Source organism: Balaenoptera musculus, chromosome 6 (genome assembly GCF_009873245.2).
Source record: "Balaenoptera musculus isolate JJ_BM4_2016_0621 chromosome 6, mBalMus1.pri.v3, whole genome shotgun sequence".
In the NCBI taxonomy this organism is placed as follows: domain Eukaryota; kingdom Metazoa; phylum Chordata; class Mammalia; order Artiodactyla; family Balaenopteridae; genus Balaenoptera; species Balaenoptera musculus.
The window spans coordinates 88,439,933-88,457,567 of record NC_045790.1 but is presented as its reverse complement, the minus strand read 5'-3'; the positions used below and the strand labels follow the sequence as shown (position 1 = coordinate 88,457,567).

General features: G+C 47.7%; 1 protein-coding gene across 6 annotated transcripts in view; it reads left to right on the top strand.

Moving 5' to 3' along the window:
* ABCA1 (ATP binding cassette subfamily A member 1) overlaps positions 1-17,635 on the top strand; it is a 176,655-nt gene that overhangs the window by 72,467 nt on the left and 86,553 nt on the right. For 5 of the 6 annotated variants that reach the window (XM_036855459.1, XM_036855458.1, XM_036855455.1 and 2 more), the window contains exons 4-5: positions 3,536-3,677; positions 5,514-5,632. In XM_036855459.1, coding sequence (XP_036711354.1) covers positions 3,536-3,677; positions 5,514-5,632 — 261 coding nt within the window. The remainder of the gene's footprint in view (positions 1-3,535; positions 3,678-5,513; positions 5,633-17,635) is intronic. The other variant, XM_036855461.1, reaches the window with a different exon arrangement.

The following is a 17,635-nucleotide window of genomic DNA, read 5'->3' as shown; positions in this document are numbered from 1 at the left end:
ATTTTTATTTATTTATTTATGGCTGCATTGGGTCTTCGTTTCTGTGGGAGGGCTTTCTCTAGTTGTGGCAAGTGGGGGCCACTCTTCATCACGGTGCGCGGGCCTCTCACCATCGCGGCCTCTCTTGTTGCGGAGCACAGGCTCCAGTCACGCAGGCTCAGTAGTTGTGGCTCACGGGCCTAGTTGCTCCGCGGCATGTGGGATCTTCCCAGACCAGGGCTCGAACCCATGTCCCCTGCGTTGACAGGCAGATTCTCAACCACTGCGCCACCAGGGAAGCCCTGCTTTAATTTCTTGATAAGTAAATTGGGGCTCAGAGAAGTGCAGGGAATTGCCCGAGGTCACATATGTATCAAGTGACAGTGATGAAATAAAGCTCAGGTCATCTGACTCCCAATCATGTGTTTGGATGATGGCCTTTTCAGTGAGCATAGATAATACAGTAGTGACTGAGAACACAAGCTCCAGCTGTCAGGTTACCTAGGTTTGAATCCTGGCTTCAACACAGGTATGTCACCTTGGGCAAGTGGCTTGGCTTCTCTGTACCTGGGTTTCCTCATCTCTATAAAAAGGGAATAATAAGACCTACCCCATATGGTTGTTGTGTTATCCCACAGTCACAGCCCTTCTCTCCTGGCTGGGCTTGCTGGATGGATTAATACAGCAAAAATGTCCCAGTGTAAAAGATCAGCATCTATGGGGGAGGTTTGGCTGGGACCTCTTTTCCGTGGCTCCAGCGACTTTTCCTGTCATTAACCAGCTCCACCCACATCCCACCAGCCCTACAGGTGTGCAGGATACAGTTCTTCAGGGAAGAGGGAGGGCTGGGGTCACCTTTGAATTGTGTTCTTGGTCTGGTCCCGTGTCTCTCAGGGCACGTAGTGGCAGTTATTTACCTGCTAATTTGCCAGTACACATTATACATATTCAAGTTTTAAAAAACCCCACGAAACCTCAAAACATTCTACCAGATGTGATTTTCTGATTTCACCAAAAAGAAAAAGAGCTTACAATGAAATACACACTCAGTTTGTGGGCCTGGAAGGTAACACTGCTTTCTTGTTTGGAACCTCAAAGATTGATGAACAAGTGTGTATTTGATTTTGTATAAGCATTACCCTAAGCCCCACTGAAGTACACATTTCAGGGAAAACTCAGCTTTTTCATCTGATAAGCTATTCTTTCTCAGGAATTATCACAAGCAGACAAGACGGTGTAAGGGAAATAGTGCAGACCTTGGTATCAGACAGACGGGTTTGTTTGGATCCTGGCTCTGCCACTTGCTGAGGTTGTGATCTTGGGCAAGTTGTTGAATTTTGACCCAAATCTCTCTGAATCCAGACCATCAATTCTCAGAAATGTGAAATTCCTATACCTATGGGAGATAGATAAGACTTTTGCCCTCCATCTATGTACTTACTACTGCAACCTTACTTCCTGTTCTCACCACCTTCTAGGGACCTAGCTGGAAGGGCAGAGAGTTAAGGTGAGGCTTACAGAGGTGTCTTGTCTCTAGGAACAGAGGAATGGTATATAATTCTTCCCCATAAATCTTTCCCAGTTTGACCCAGACCCATCAAGGTCCTAATCACTTCCCTGGGTCATGAGACTCCATTAAGCTACTTGACTGTCATCCTGTGCACCAATGCCAAGTCCTCACCCTGCTTTTATTTGCAAATCAGGTGGGACACGACACACGAGGAAGGGTCTTTGCTTCACTCACCAAGGTTTAGACTGAAGCATGTTGTTGGTGTGCTGGACCAACATCACCCTGCCTTTGGTGCCAGTATTTCCTGGAGGTTAAAAGGGAGAATCCCTTGGTCCTTTGAGTATTTGGTTGGGTTACATAAATCTCCCCTGAATGAGGAGCAGCTGACTTAGGCAAGGGACCTTGTTTGGTTTTCCTTGAACTATTAACAGGGAGATAAGGGGATTAACTGAGTAAATGTTCAACAGGCCAGAGTCCCTGCAGAGGGTGGCCACAGGGACCAAATCTTGGTTCATCCTTGCTTTGGATGTTGCCTCTCTGGTTGGAATGTGGATAGAAGAAAAAGAAAGATAGAAGGACCCCAGTATTGAAATGCAAAGTATAGCAAGTCCTGGCTGTGGGTGAACTTCTGGCTAACTCTGTTAGTCCATTTGCATGAAAATAGTAAGCTGAATAAAACCGGGTTTCTGCCTGGGGGAGGGGCTGCTGTGTGATGGAAGGAGTGTTCCTGGCTGGGCAAGAGCCAAGGAAGTACTATGGTAGGCTGGCCACCACAGCGCCTCAGTAACCCTAACGGGCCCGTTCACTGAGCCTTAATCTCTGCCAGGCACTCTGCGGCGTGCTTTGCTTGTAAAAACTCATGTAATACTCACTACAGCTCTGCGAAATCGATTGTATTGTTACCACCATTTTATAGATGAGGAAACTGAGGGTTAAGGGGTCAATGACTTGGCCAAAGTCACTGCTTAGCAAGTTGCAGAGACTGGATGTAAATCCCAGTTGGTTTGACCCTAAAGCCTGTGAAGCTCTACGGCTCTTCACTACTCAGAGCCATGGTTCTTAATGGTTGTTAACTCTTTTGGGGTCACAGATAACCCTGAGAATATGATGAGCGTGGAGCCTCAGCCTTTCTGTCACAGGAATCCACACATGCTTGGTCTCAGGTTAGGAGCCCCTGGTTCCAGGGCACATTTATCTTGATCCCCGTAAGCAGCCCCATGGCCTTTGATGCAGCACACCAGCCCCTGTACACTCAGTCCTGCTGTTTGTACGAAGCTCCTCCGTAATGAAGGGAAGGGGACAGAGAGGAGATGGCCTGTTGGACGGGGCTCGGTGCTCTGATGGGAAGAGAAACAGCAACAGCAACTAACATCGCTTCAGAGATGGCATCTGCCCCCAAGTCAGCACGTTCATTAGGTGCCTTTGAGGACCTTGGGAGCTAGTGGAGAAGGTGAACAGAGGTCACAGAGGACAGTACCGGGGGGACTGAGAAAAGCTAGCAGATAAAGGAGGCCACAGGTGGAAGGGAAGGAGCATGATTGGGATCACAGAAATGTGGGTTCTGCCCCTGGTCCTGCCCACTGACTTCCTGAGTGTTCTTCATCAGCCACTTTATCTTGCCGTGGTTTCCTCCTTCAAATGTGAAGGAATTGGATTAGGTCCTCGCCAGGGCCCCTCTGTGTCCCTGAAAGGGGAGGTGAGTGTTAGAAGATGAAGGAATGAGGAGCCAATACTTGCTGCCCTCCAGGCAGCTTCTGTATATGGTCTAATCAGCCCCTCTGGTCACTTCCCCAAGGCTGGTGTCATGAATCCCACTCAACAGACTATATCAAGTAGATTAAGATCCGCTATCTGATGCCACATTTCCAACTCAGGGTCAGATTAGTCCAGGGTGGCAGGTCCCAGGGATGTGGGGAATGGGACAGACAGACTTGGGATGGAGCAATGTTTGGTGGAACCAAAAGAGATAGAGGTTCCTGTCAAGTCCCAAATCCTTCAAAGAATTAATGTTTCTCCTTGTGTTTTTCTTCTCCTTGATTTCAACAGGCCACTTTCCAAACAAAGCCATGCCCTCTGCAGGAACACTTCCTTGGGTTCAGGGGATTATCTGTAATGCCAATAACCCCTGTTTCCGTTATCCGACTCCTGGTGAGGCCCCCGGGGTTGTTGGAAACTTTAACAAGTCCATGTAAGTACGGGATCAGGTTTTCATTCCCAAACTTGTCAGTTAATACTTTTCCTTTCCCTTCTCAACCTCCGGGGAATTTTGAATGGTTGGGTTTGAGTGAAGCTTCTTTTGTGACGGTTTGTGTGATAAAGTCCAAAGAATGAGACCAGAGAGAACTGCCGCCAGGATTTAAGCCTGTGTGACCTCACTTTGGTGCATTTTAGGAGTAACGTTATGTAGATGAAAGTCCTGTGGTTGGGGGCTTTTCCTCCAAAAACTGGCGGGTAAGTAGAGAAGGGAGACATAGCACATCAGCTTCATCCGTTAATGAGCAAACACTCAGTTAGCAAACACTTACTGTGTGTGGGAAACGGCAGGTCCAGGAGCTGGGGATGCAGAGCTGTGCAGGGGGAGGGGCCTGTCCTCAAGGAGCTCACAGCCAAGGCTGGGAGAGTTTGGTCCTCTCTGCTCTCAGATCACCTCTCTTCCTCCATTGCTGCCCTATCACACTGCAGCGGTCTTTCATCTGCAAGTCTTTCTCAGCCCTGGGTGTGCGCTCCCTGAGGGCCAGGATGCTGCTTTCCTCACTTTTGTATTCCTGGCTCCTGGCTTCAGCAACAGACATTAGGGCTGAATAAGTGTTTCCCAAATGAGCCGTTGAAGATTCTTGGAAGGCACAGAACTGTGGCATGAGTTAGAAAGGACTAAGAACTGCAGGAGATGTAGCAGGACAGTTTTGAGGAAGCTGCCGCCAGGCAGGCAGGGCCACGTTATAATGTTCATGGACCTTAGGCTTTGTGGCTTTCATGAACCCCTTCTTCCTTGCAACAATATTAAAAATTTTATTTTATAACTGTGTTGGTATAAAGATGAGTATAATCCAGGCTGGATTCATTATCATATGCATTCATTCTGAATTTCTGAATTATTTTTTTTCTGATTTTAAAAGAAATTTAAAAATTTTGTGGACCCATAAGGGTATTTGTAATGAGGTGGATGGAGTTAGAGTCTGTCATACAGAGTGAAGTAAGTCAGAAAGAGAAAAACAAATACAGTATGCTAACACATATATACGGAATCTAAGGAAAAAAAAAAAAAAGGCCATGAAGAACCTAGTGGCAAGACGGGAATAAAGACACAGACCTACTAGAGAATGGACTTGAGGATATGGGGAGGGGGTGGGGTGAGATGTGACAGGGTAAGAGAGTGTCATGGACATATATACACTACCAAATGTAAAATAGATAGCTAGTGGGAAGCAGCCGCATAGCACAGGAAGATCAGCTCGGTGCTTTGTGACCACCTAGAGGGGTGGGATGGGGAGGGTGGGAGGGAGGGAGATGCAAGAGGGAAGAGAAATGGGAACATATTGTATATGTATAACTGATTCACTTTGTTATAAAGCAGAAGCTAACACACCATTGTAAGGCAATTATACTTCAATAAAGATGTTTAAAAAAAAAAAAAAAAAAAAAAAGGAGTATCCTGGGCCCTAGGCACTGTGTCTGCTGTGTCTTTTGGAGAAGTTGGTCCTGGGGACCTGTGTGTGTGTGTGTGTGTGTGTGTGTGTGTGTGTGAGAGCTTCCTGGAGAGGCGGCACATGGGCTGGCCCTTGATGGCTGGTGAGGTTTGGTTGTGTGGACACATGAGGACGAGCATTTGGGGCAGGGCTGGTGGCTGGGTGGTTGTGAGCAGAGGGTCTCAGTGAAGTTGGAGGACGGGGCAGCAGGAGTGGGTCAGGGCCGGCCCACGGAGGACCCTGCAGCCAGGCTGGGTCTTCCCGGCAGGTACTTTGTTCAAGCTGGAGAGACAGCTGGCCTAACCAGGGCTTTTCAACTTTTCTTGCACCCCCTGCAGTGTGTCCCGCCTGTTCTCAGATGCTCGGCGACTTCTTCTGTACAGCCACAGAGACACCAGCATGAAGAACATACGCCAAGTTCTAAGGACATTATACCGGGTCGAGCCTTCCAGCTCAGGTAAGCGAAAGCCTTCTGTGAATTGGTTCGTGATTGGAAGTTAACCTGCACCAGGGAGAGACAGCAGCCCAGGCGGCCTGGCACTTGTTCCTTTTAGCTCTTCCCTACGGGGTTTTCCTCCTCAGTGGCTGGGCTGTAAGGCCTCTCTGCAGGATGTATTTGAGAAGAAACTAGGGACTCAGTGAGTGTGCTGGCCTTCTCTGGGGACACAGAAGAAAACCCCCCAGAGAGGAATGGCACCGGCCTGGCGTTAGGACCGTTAGGCGGGCAGGTTCCTGCCAACCTCATGTTTTTGGAGTTGGCCATATGGTTGCCATGAATGGGAAGATTTACAGATGGGATACTTCTGGGCATGTAAGAGCAGTTAAAAGTTGCAACTTGATATGGAGAAGTGAAAGTTGAGCATTCATTTCTAAGAGGAAAATGCAATTCATCTTCCCCCAGGTCATTTGATTTAGTCTGATGGGTACTTGAACTCTGAGCTTTAAAAAGTGACACCTTTATCTCTGATCCGGGGTGTGCCCGGGCAGTTTACTGCATGCCATCTAGGAAGCGGCTGAGAGCAGGCAGCTTGCTGGCCGAGGCACTGGTTGCAGAAGTCACCACAGAGCAGCCTCCCGGGCCGTGGCCTACCACGGGGGGGCAGGGGGCGGTGGGAGCAGACCCCTGGGTGCAGGCCGTGATGGCCTGCGTGGTCTGTAGAGAATTTAAAAGCAATAACGAAGCTGACGGAGAGTCAGTCTGCTTTTTGTCATCTCCATGCACCGGTGGTTCTAAACAGCATGGGGGATAAATTGCAGCCATCAGGAGTTAGCTGCTGCCACTACTCCAGGAAAGTACTTTTTTTCTCAGTTTGGTGTTTGGGAGGAACGGGGTGGGCCAGCTTTTGCTGAGAGGACTCCCAGTTTGCCATCCACTTGGCGAAAGAAGAAATGGTGTAAAGTGCTGGAGTTTAAACCAGGCTTGGATTGGAGCTTTCTCTTGGGAAGCCAGACTGTGCTTTCCCTGGGCAGGAAAAGAGGCAGTGAGCAGGGTGGGATCTGCCAACAAAGGGAGGCCAAGCAGTGTGGGGTGGTGCGGGGGAGGTGTCATTTCCCATCAGAGACGGGTGTGACTGTGCTTGGGCTCCTGGGTCAGCTTCGAGGAGCTCCCAGCTGGACCACTCCTGGATGCACAATCAGGCCACCTGGATGCTGTGTTCTTGCCCTATAGACCCCCATCCTGCACACCTGTCTGTCTCAGCACAGGACACAGAGGGGTAGCAATCACCAATCAAAGCATTAGTCCTTCCTTATCTGCTGGGGGCCCCCTGCCTGGTGGACCAGAGACAGAGTCAGGGTTACTTCTTCCACTGCAGAGACAGTGTGACCAAGAGGAAAGAGAGCTACGATGTATTACTCTGTAGCTTGGTGACTTTGTGAATAAGTCCTTTAGACCCCTTTGGGGCCACTCTTCTCCTCTGTAAAATGGAGACAATAGGAGAACCTAGCTCATAGGATTGTTGTGAGGAGTAAAGGAGATGAACCATTTAATTGCTGAAAGACCGCATGTGACACATAGGAAGCACTTAGTGAATATGAGCTATGATTATTTTGGAGTGGTGCCATCTTGGCCAAGCTATTTAACCTCTCTGAGCCTTAATTTCTTCAGCTGTAAATAATAAGTAACCTGCAATGTGAAATGTAAACCCTAACGCAGTTTCTGGCACATAGTAGGTGTTCAATAAATGGGAGCCAATGTTACTCCTGTGTGTCAGTGATGCATTTCTGAGCACCTGGCCTTGCTCTTCTGCCTCTGCACTGCACGGCCAGAGAAACAGACTATGGATGGGGGAGGGTGTTGTTTCAGATCTCAGTGGGTGCTTCCTTAGACGCAGAGCAACTAGAGACATGAGTCAGGGTAGAGAAGAGAAACCAAACCTGCGTTCAAACAACTTTCTCTGCACAGCTCTGTAGAGAGATCTCTGAGTATGATTGTCTCCCATCAAGGCTTATCTCTCCATTCACCCAGTATGGTCTCTTATCTGCCCTGCAGCTACTTCTTAAGTGCTTCTACCTTTCTTTGCCTGTCTTGCAGCACTGAGCCCGGCCTCAGTCCAGAGGGAAGTGCAACAGAAATGGTGCTTCTTCCGAGGTGAAATCAGTAACTCTTTGCCGAATTTGAATAGCACTCTAGATTTCAGAGAGCGTCTGAGGCTGGGGTATGTTGGTGTAAATCCTGACTTGGAGACCTCTGTTTCTCTGCCCCGACACCCCTACTTACAGCGTGATGGGCTCAGCTCTCTTGCACTGTCACTCTGTGGATGGGAAGGATCCTTGGTTCAGAGTCCTGCCCTCATCAACCTTCTCTACCTAGCTGAGGAGGGAACCTGCCTCTCCCAGGGCAGCTCATTTCAGGTATTGGCAGGATACCCAATATTAGAATACTGGTATTCTAATTATCAGAATCTATTCACTGGTCTGCTTATCTCCCAGAGAAAGAGGCTAATCTATTTCCCTTGAAGTGTTAAAAGACAGCTCTTCCCCCCCCCCCCACTTCCTGAAATCTTTTGTTTTTCTAGGCTAAATGGCCTCCATTCCTCTTCTGGAATGTCACCCGCCTCCCCCCCCCCCCCCATTTCTGCCTCTTCTCTGGTTAGTTGTGTTTCAGTGTGTCTGCGTCTTTGTTGAAGTTTATCAGAAATTACAACAGTCTTCCAACACAGGGTAGAAAGAGCTTTGTCTCCTTTGCTCTGAGCACCATCCTTCTGTTAATGCGGTGACGCTTCTTGGCATCCAGGTCACGCTGCTGGCTCATATTCCACGCGCAGTCAACCCAAACCACAGAGCCTTTTACACATACAGAATCGCAAGTCACTTGTTCTCCATTTCTGAATTGTGCTGTTGGCTTCTTGAACCTAAAGGGAGAATATCTATCTCTTTTCTAGTTTACATTTTTAGATTCCCTATGTCATCTCCTCCTACCCAAACCGTTTTAGATTTTGGTTTTGCCATATGTTATATTTGCTGCTGCTGCTTGTTGCCTGTCATGTAGGAATTTGATAAATAGCTCTCTTTGTTCTCATCCAAGTCATTGGTGACTGTGGGACCAGGGCTGGAGGCTTGGATCAGTCCAGGACTGGAGGCTTGGATCATTCCAAGGCTGGAGACTGACAGCCCCTTTGGACAGTGCCATTCAGGCTCTTATAGACCTACCAACCCATGTTGTCATCTGTGCTGGGCCACCGGGCTCCTGTGATCTGGTTAGAGGACTCATCTTGTTTTTTCCTTCCACTTCACCTGCTAAATCCATTGGCCTATCCACTGATAATTTGTGGATAGGGGAGTGTCTGCTCAAATACTCTTTTCTAGTCCCATGGTTTGCTGGGCTAGGGCATTGTTTTATTTCCACTCATTGGATGAGACCTTGGATGAGACCAGTTAGTTCATTTATAGACAAATGGGTTCATTGATTCAAACGTTCAGCCAGTATTTATTGAACATGTAATATGTCCCAACCACTGTTCTAGGTGCTGGGACACAGAGGTGTACAAAACAAATATGGCCTCTGTCCATACGGAACTTCTGTTCTAGAATAGACTCTGATCCAGCAGCGGGGAGGGACTTTCCCAAGTTTGCACAGCCGCCAGAGGGATATTCTGGGAATTGAACACAGCTAAACCTCTGCTGCCCCGTGCAGTGCTCTTTCTACAGAGCTCTCTTGTGCTGTTCTATTAATCTCCCAACTGGGAAGACCACCAGTTTTAAGAGTTAAGTCATAGACAAGTCTAATTATCCTTGAAACCATCCTCATAAGAAACGCATGTAGGAAGCTTTACAGAGGGGCCCCTCACTCAGTTTTCTCATCACTGGAACTTTTTGGACATTTTATTATCTTCTTCCTAAACCTACAACCGCCCAGTTGAGTACGGGCTAAATTAATGTTTGGGAGTCCAGGTGAGGAGCGTTCCTTCTTCTTAAGTCCCTGTCATGACTACAGTCCAATGGAAGTGTAAAAGTTGCACAAATTCTCAAAAACTCTAGAAGAAGTGACAGGTCTAGATTCTGTCTCTGTGAGATGCAGTCTGGCAAGGAGTGTTTCTCTGAGTGAGTCTTATGTGGTATCTGAGATGATTTTGAGCAGTACACAGATGAAAACTTTTCCTTTTAACCTATCTCAAATTGCAATTTCATGGGTATTATTGCTTAGGAGTCTGTTAAATAGGAAAAAATTACTTGAAGTTAATTTAAAGAAGACATCGTTTTATGTGGATGTGGTGAAACTTGTGAGAGTAGTTTGTAAATGCTGGAAGATTGGAAAATGCTGCTGTAAGAGAAAGCGTTTTGGGCTTTGTATTAAGATTTGTTTTGGGGGAGTGATGTCACCAAGATGGTGAAATAGGTCTTTGCTGACTTTGCTCCCCCCTCACAAGAAGATTCCTTTGAGAACAAGTTCAGGCTCTGTCCCTCATTAAGTGTGAACCTTGGGCATGTTTTGATTCTTTCTGACCCTCAGTTTACCTGAAAAGTGGAGATTAGCTGCTCTGCGGGTTGTTGAGCATTAAATCAGATGACATTGTAGATGACTGATAGTGAGGTCACAGCACATAGTTGACATGCAATTAATCTGAGTTAGTTTACCTCCCCGTCTGCTCCTGGCTGCCTTTTGGCTTTGCCAATTTGTTCATCCTCTCTGGGCCTCAGCTTTCCTTGCCTTGAAATTGGGACTTTGGCAAAACAACCTGAACATGTTTCATCTTGGAAACTTGGTCGGTACTTGGGCGGGGGATCACCTGGGACTGACTGGTGATGTGGGCCGTCCCCGCCTGTAGCTCCTGGAGGGCAGGGCTGGGCCTTGCTTGTGGCTCTGTCACAAGCGTCAGCATGATAGCAGTACAATCAGGTAAGCAACCAGTGAATCTCTGTGGAATGAAGGTGAGAGATAACACCTGCCCTTTCTCCTTCACAGTGTATTCTGAGGGTCAAATGAAAGCACCTTGAAAAGTATAAAATCCCAGCACATGCCATTTTCAAGTTGATCCACTGTGTGAACCCAAGTCACCAGGGGTCTCAATTACTAATAATGACAAAAGTTCTTCAGCACAGCCTTGGCTTTCTTTCGTCTACAAGGTTTACCTTCCAGAACTTTACTGGAAGGGCTGCCATGAACCCAGAGGCTTGAAGTGGATTTACTGAGAAGCTAAAGAAGTTTCACTTTCACAGCCCCCTTCCAAGGCGCTGGTAGGGATCTCAGCAATCAAAAAATTGCCAAAGTAGGATGTTAAAAAAAATATTCTTTTTCTTAAAGAGAGTCCCCCAAACCGTGTCAGCCTCAGGCCTCACACAGCTGCATCTGCCCCTGCCAGAGGCTTGGGGGGACAGGAAGGACCGCCTACTTGCTCGGCCTCCTCTTCCACCCGGCCCTCCAGGTTTGCTCACCACTCCAGCCCACTGCATCCTCTTTGGGGAACTGGCATTTTCCAGTGGGGTGACCAGCAGGCTGGCCGGAGCTAAGGCCTTCCCAGTGGGGGCCGGTGCTGCTCAGATCAGGACTGGGCTAGGGAAGGAGGTATCCCTTTGCTTTCTTACTGTTTGCTTCCTGTAGAGCTACTGAAACATGTTGTTTAGCAATACCTAATGGGCTCATTAGCCTGCTTCCTGCTGGACATTTCAGCTCAAACATCCACTCTGCCCCAGTGCCTTGCTCCTTCCCCAAATCCTGGAATCCAGACTACAGCTCTCCTTCATCTCTAGGTGACATCATGGGCCCAGGCCCCTCTCGAGTTTGTATCATATGTAGTGGTTGAAGACATCCCATGTCGTTGAGGTCACGGGTTGGAAGGGGAAGGACGGGAGGAGAGATCTGGGGCAGCGCCACCTGCATCCTGACACCCTGACTTGGGTCTTGAGTTTGTCCATCCATTCGGTGACATTTTTGAGTGTCAGTGGAATGGTTGTCATTTTCTATATATTCATGGTACAAATCTGACTCGTTTGACCTTTTTGATGTGGCTCTGACCAAGACTTTTATGAAATAAGTCCTGAGGGTTATGCTGGACTTTACTTAGGGAAATGGATCATAGCTTTCTGGCTGTTGGGTTTACTGGTAATACTGAGAACTCACTGCATGGACCTTTGAATCTGCTTTGATCTTTCAAAGTCAGAAAGACCTGATCCCCTGAGGGCAGGTCAGGCTTTGGTGACTGGCTCTGGCAGGGAGTTGAGGGAAAGGGTTGTAAAGTTAGCATCTTGTAAACATCCACTGGGGCAGTACAGTTTATTATTAAGAGACTCAGCATACCTGGCAGCCAGACTGCCTTGGTTCAGCTCTTGGCTCTGCTGCTTACCGGCTGTGTGATCTTGGATAATTCTGGAGCATCTTTGTGTGTCAGTTTCCTCAAAACGGGGATAACAGTCCTCTCTTAGGGCTGTTGTGGGGAATCATGAGATAAGCATAAAGCATTTAGTACAGTATCTGGCACATCAGGAGCACCAGGCTTAGACTTTACTTCATTGCAGGACCATCATGTGAGGTAGGGAATTTTGTTCCTTTTTATAAACACGAAGGAGCTGCAGTTCAGAGAGGCTAAGTAACTTGCCTAAGGAAGCACAGCTGGCAAAGGGGAGGAATAGGACTAGAACTTCAGACTTCCATGCTCTGCTAGCATGTTATTACAGCCTCAAGAGAGCAGCCCAGGGTAGCCAGAAAAGTTCCCAGGTCACAAGATACTGGGCATGGATGGACTGGGATCAGAGCAGAGACAAGGGGGCTTCCGAGGGAAATGCCAGGCTTCCTCTATTTCCCGGCTTCGTGGTAACAGACATGGGCGGAACGTTCCCCAAAGCCCGTGTACAAAGAACATCCTGTGACTCACAGCCACTTCTTCCCTGCCTAAGCCCCTTCCTTCCATTTGGGCAGCTGCTGAAGTTGAGGCTGCAGCCTCGAACTTTGTTTTCTGTCCTTGTGGGGCCCCTGTGGGTCATCCTGGGAGATCAGTTGACCTCTGTGTCAACATTATGTCATCAAACTGGAAATTCCTTGAAATCTTTGGATGATTGCAATTCATGTCCGTATGCACTTATCAAAAGTTCTAATTTGAAGCCTTAGAGTTTCATAGTTTGAAAGTTTCCCAGACCTGTCAAAACCAGGCAGGGTCTCAAAGCCTAGGCTGTTGGTTTCCATCCAGGGTAGGGCTTGACCCCAGCTTGGTCTGCCATCAGGGGGATTCAGTGCTGCACTGCTGTGTTGAAGTATTGCTTGAACTAAAGCAAATCAAAGGTCAGCTTTACCCAGACAAGAATAGAAAACACAGTTGTACTTGATTCCAGGAAGGCATGTGCCACATAATATCAGGCTGCCTTTAAAGAGTTTGGGTTGTTAACCTCAACAGCAGTGTTTCATGTCTCGTGCTTTTCCAGTGTGAGATTTATTTACCTTGTGGGTGGCAAAGAGCAGTTTGGAAGTCCAGTTTGTTTCTCCTTAAAATCTTCGCATTTCTAGCCCTCTCATCGCTGTTGCATTGAGGCACAGAAAGGCAATCTTAGAGTGACACTGTGTCCAACAGACTAAGCTGTACCAGGTTGTGATGCCGTTTTACATTTAAATATGTTGTGACATTCAAGTCTTACAGCAGCACCAGCTTGGTGTTATCACCCCCATTTTATTGATGAGGAAACTGAGGCTCACAGGGTTACATCTTTGGCCCAAGGTCACAGAGTAAGGCTGTGAATTTAATCAGGGTCTGTCTGACCTCAAGGCTCAGCATCTTTGCACCATTCCATGCTGCCACTTCGCGCCTTCTTCCAGTACCAGGACGCATGCGTGGTATCACCAGCTTTTGATGCCAAAATCATTATGAAGCATTTTAAAAGAATAAAATGATTCATTTAATTCCTATATAGCGAAAAGAGCCAAAACTTTGTAAGCCTGAGCTGATTGGGTTCAGATTTACCACCTGCTTGCTCTGTGACCTTGAGCAGGATATTAACATCTCTGGGTCTGTTTCCTCATTTGAAAAATGGGAAAAATAATACCTTTCTCATAAGCTTGTTTTAAGGATTGTAGAAAATAATATAGGGACTTCCCTGGCAGTCAAGTGGTTAAGACTCTGGGCACCCAATGCAGGGGTCATGGGTTCGATCCCTGGTCGTGGAACTAAGATCCCACATGCCGCACGGCACGGCCAAATAAAATACAATGGCTGTGTATTAAAAAAGAAAGAAAGAAAGAAAATAATACATATAATGTATCTGATGCTCGGTACATGTTAATCCCCTTCCTCTGCTGACAAAGCACTACCATGTCCCTTAATATACGTTTTATTAATTTTAAAAGTAAGAAAAACTGAAGTAATTTATACCTTATATATATGAACAATTCTTCCTTAGTCCAACCCTGGAAAGAACCCCTTCTCAGCCCCTAATTGATAAATTCATCTTCCCTTCCTTTCCCATGTTCCTGGGCTTCTCAGGGCCCTGCATGCTGATTCTAATCCCTAACTTGTTGTGTTAGGAGCCTCTGGTCTCATTTTCAGTCAGAGACCAGCTCGTCAGCAAGAACTGAATGCCTCCAACTCCCTTCTTTTTTCCCAGCTCTTTTTCTCTCTGCCCTTTCTGTTTGATGTGGTCTTTCCTGTCTCTAGACTCTGTTTCCTCTTATTTTGATCTCACCTTCTCTCTGTTCCTTGCCTCTTCTGGGCACCCTCCCTCACCTCTCCACCTTTCTGGCCTTCACAAAGGGGTCTCCATGTAGTGTTCTCCCAGCTGTTTTCTTGCTTTGTCTAACGATGTCTCCTTGCCTCTTCCTCTTTTCTCTTTAGGTGCCAAACTCACTGGGGCCAATGCTACCTCCCCAGTGTTATCTTTCTTTTCCTTCTGGGCTTCCCAAGCCAGCCCGACTGTGTCCACCACCTGCATTGCATTAGCAGAGCTCCTGGCCTGTGTGAACAGGTCACCTCTCCCTCTGGGGCCACAGTCTCCATTGGCTCTTTGGGGGCCTGGTTACCATTCAGCTTCCTATCAGCTGACGTTAGTCCTCATTCCAGGGGCTCCTGACCACCTCTCCCACCTTGCCCACTTCTCAGTAAGACACAGGTATGCTGTTGCCTTAGCAGATGGATCTGGGAAAGATGTGTCATGTCTCTTCCCATCCCCCGATTTCAACGTTGACTGATTCTGGAGTGGCAGAGTGGGCTGCAGGCTCACGGCTCTGCTCACCTGACCCTCTGTCCACCTTCTCTTGGAAGGCAAGGGCAGGGATCCTGTCTTTATACAGCATCTCTTTTATTACAGGCTCCTGCCTTCAAGGAGCGCCAAGAAATATTGCTACTTGGAACCATAGCTCTAGCGTTTTGGGTTCAGTAGCCATTTAGAAGTTTGTTGAACTTATGCAAGTTCCAGTCTATGTAGAATAAGGAAAATGTGGTTCCGGAAGCTGTGATGCTCCCATTGGTCTCAGGAGAAGACTCTGGCTTCCCCGGGACTTGCCTCAAAGGGTTCAGGAAGCGTGACCCTAAATATTCTGGTTTCTCTGTGGAACCCTTCACATAAGTGTCATCCAAGACTTTATCAACATTTGTTTTGAACTTGTTTAATTTTTCAGCTTGTATTTTCTCTTGCAGTGTGTGTGAGTCAGTATTCACTCAGTGTCGTTAGTGTTTACTTAGCCCACCCCCTAGTATGGCCAATCTCCATTTACAGAAAAATGCAGGTTCAGAGAGTCTAAGTGACTCCTCCAAGGCCACATAACTGGAAAATTCTTGAACTGAGATATGAACCAGGTTAGCCAGACTCCAGAACCTGGGATCTTTCAGGGGTGTCTTGGTGTCCGTCAGCAAGCCCTCACTGTAGAGAAGGAAAGTTCTCCTGGGTAGGGGACCCTGGGCCCAGATGACCAGCAGGGAGGTCCTGAGGCTGTGTGTACCCCAGGCTCCCGGCCTCCTCTCACGGGCCCTAAGGAGTCAGCCCAGGGAGCAGCCAGGGTATGCTGCCTTCCCCCCTTCTCCAGAGCCCTGAACTTCCCAGAGAAGCCCTGGTTTTCCCGGGGAGGGTCCAGCCGTCTCAGTGAAGCAGGCGGGAGCTATCCCTGAAGAAGAAAGTGGAGCCGTAGCATCAGGAAAACAAACCAAAACAACAAAAAATACCCCAGAAGACACCTGAGTATGTTTGTTCCCAGCCCTTTTCTGGCAGAGAAATGTTTCGCAGTCTTGTCTAGAAGGCCCGGCTTAGGCTGAGTCAAGCCAGGAGCGAGAATCTGGCCGTGGCCCCTCCAGGCCATTGCCCCTGCGACAGGGTCAGGGCTGGGAGACCCTCCTGGGGTCCTTTTAAGAAGAGTATTTGGGCCTGGGAAGCTGATGTGATCTCTTTCTCGACTTCTTTTTTTTTTTTTTCATTTGCCTTCTCCACCCACTTCTCAAGCAGCTGATCCTGTGGTTTCTTTTCATGTTGAACAAAAGAGACTACAGCGATCTTGAAACCGGAGCTGGGCACTGGAGGGCACTGACCGAGAGTAACCCCGCCGCCAGCTCTGCTGAGGGCTTCCCTCCTCCGCCTTCCGGGGCTGCTGCCCTCCCTCTTCCCTGCTCCCCTCCTTCTCCACGGCACACAGGCAGGCTGTGAAGAAGCAGAAGGAACACTGCGTGGCCATGAAGGTACCCCCCGGTGCAGTGCCCCCCCCCCACACACCCCTCTCTCTGCTGCTGTGGAAGCGTTTCCTTAGCCTGCCTGGCCCAGAGGGCTGGCAAGGAACTGAGGATTCTGTCCTGTTTGTCCTCAGCCCACAAACACACACTTCACTTGTTCTGTTCTTTAGACTCCAAGCTCCTGAATTGTTGTTTTTTTTTTTTTCTCCTTTGCCCTGCCTCCCTGCACCCAAAGCAAAGCTCTCTGGAAAAGGACAGGCTGCCGCTGGCTCCTCAAGTATTTTGGTCCATATCAGAGAGATGGCAGCCGGAAAGCTCTAGGCTCCTTTTGCTGGACTTTTGGTCTTCTCTGCAGGCAGCAGGGACTCATGTTTAGTTTAGTGACCCGTTGAGCTCCCTGATGACCATATTCTGTGACAGCATTTATATCCTCTCAGTTACCCTTGTAAACTCTTGAGGCCCTTTCCCTCCAGAAGAGTACTTTCACTTTCTTGATCTTGGTGTTCACAACAAGCTGTGAATATTATTAACCCTTCTTACATCTAAGGAAACTGAGGCCCAGAGAGATTCAGAAAAGTGAGGTTCATGATTACACAGTGAGGAAACAGCTGAACTGGGACCTGAATTCAGATTTTCTGATGCCATGTCCAGTGCTGGTTTAGTTTTACCCCAAGTGTACCTTTCAGTACCAACTTTAAGAAGACCTCTGAGATCATCTTCTACAACTTACACATTACAGATAAGAAAGTCAAGGTCATGTCAGCTCATGTGGGCAAAGTTAAATGGCCAAGTAAGTGACTGTCTCTTCCATTGTGTTCTCTGTCTTGTTTCCAATGGCTGGTTTTTCTTACTGGTCATCTTCCATCTATGCCCATCCTTGCAGTGATCCTGTAGAGGCGATCATTTCCATTGATTCTCTGCAAAATGCTAGATTTATTTATCTTTTCTAAAACTTTGAATAGGCAAATCAGTTAGCTTCAACCTTTTCTTCACCTTATAGACAGTGTCAGCAGAAAGAATTCAATAGTTCTGTCTGACTCAGGAGCTCAGCCAGGCAAATACATAACACACACATACACACACACACGTGCATATACCTTAGATCATAAATTCAGTATTGACTTAGTTGGCAAAGTCACTTCTGTGTTCTTATCTATTCTGAAAGCATATGCTTTAGGATCAAACTAGCAACGAAGCTAATGAGGTGTCTTTCCTGAAAGTGATGATGGTATTAGCCGTCCTTATTGAGAACTTTTCTTGGTTTCAGGCATTATGCTGGGACTTCAGGTGCATTTTCTCATTTAACCCCCAGCTCAGTGCAGTGACGTAGATGCTGCTGTCATCCCCATTTATCCTGTTATTGACACTTCCAACACTCTGCTTCC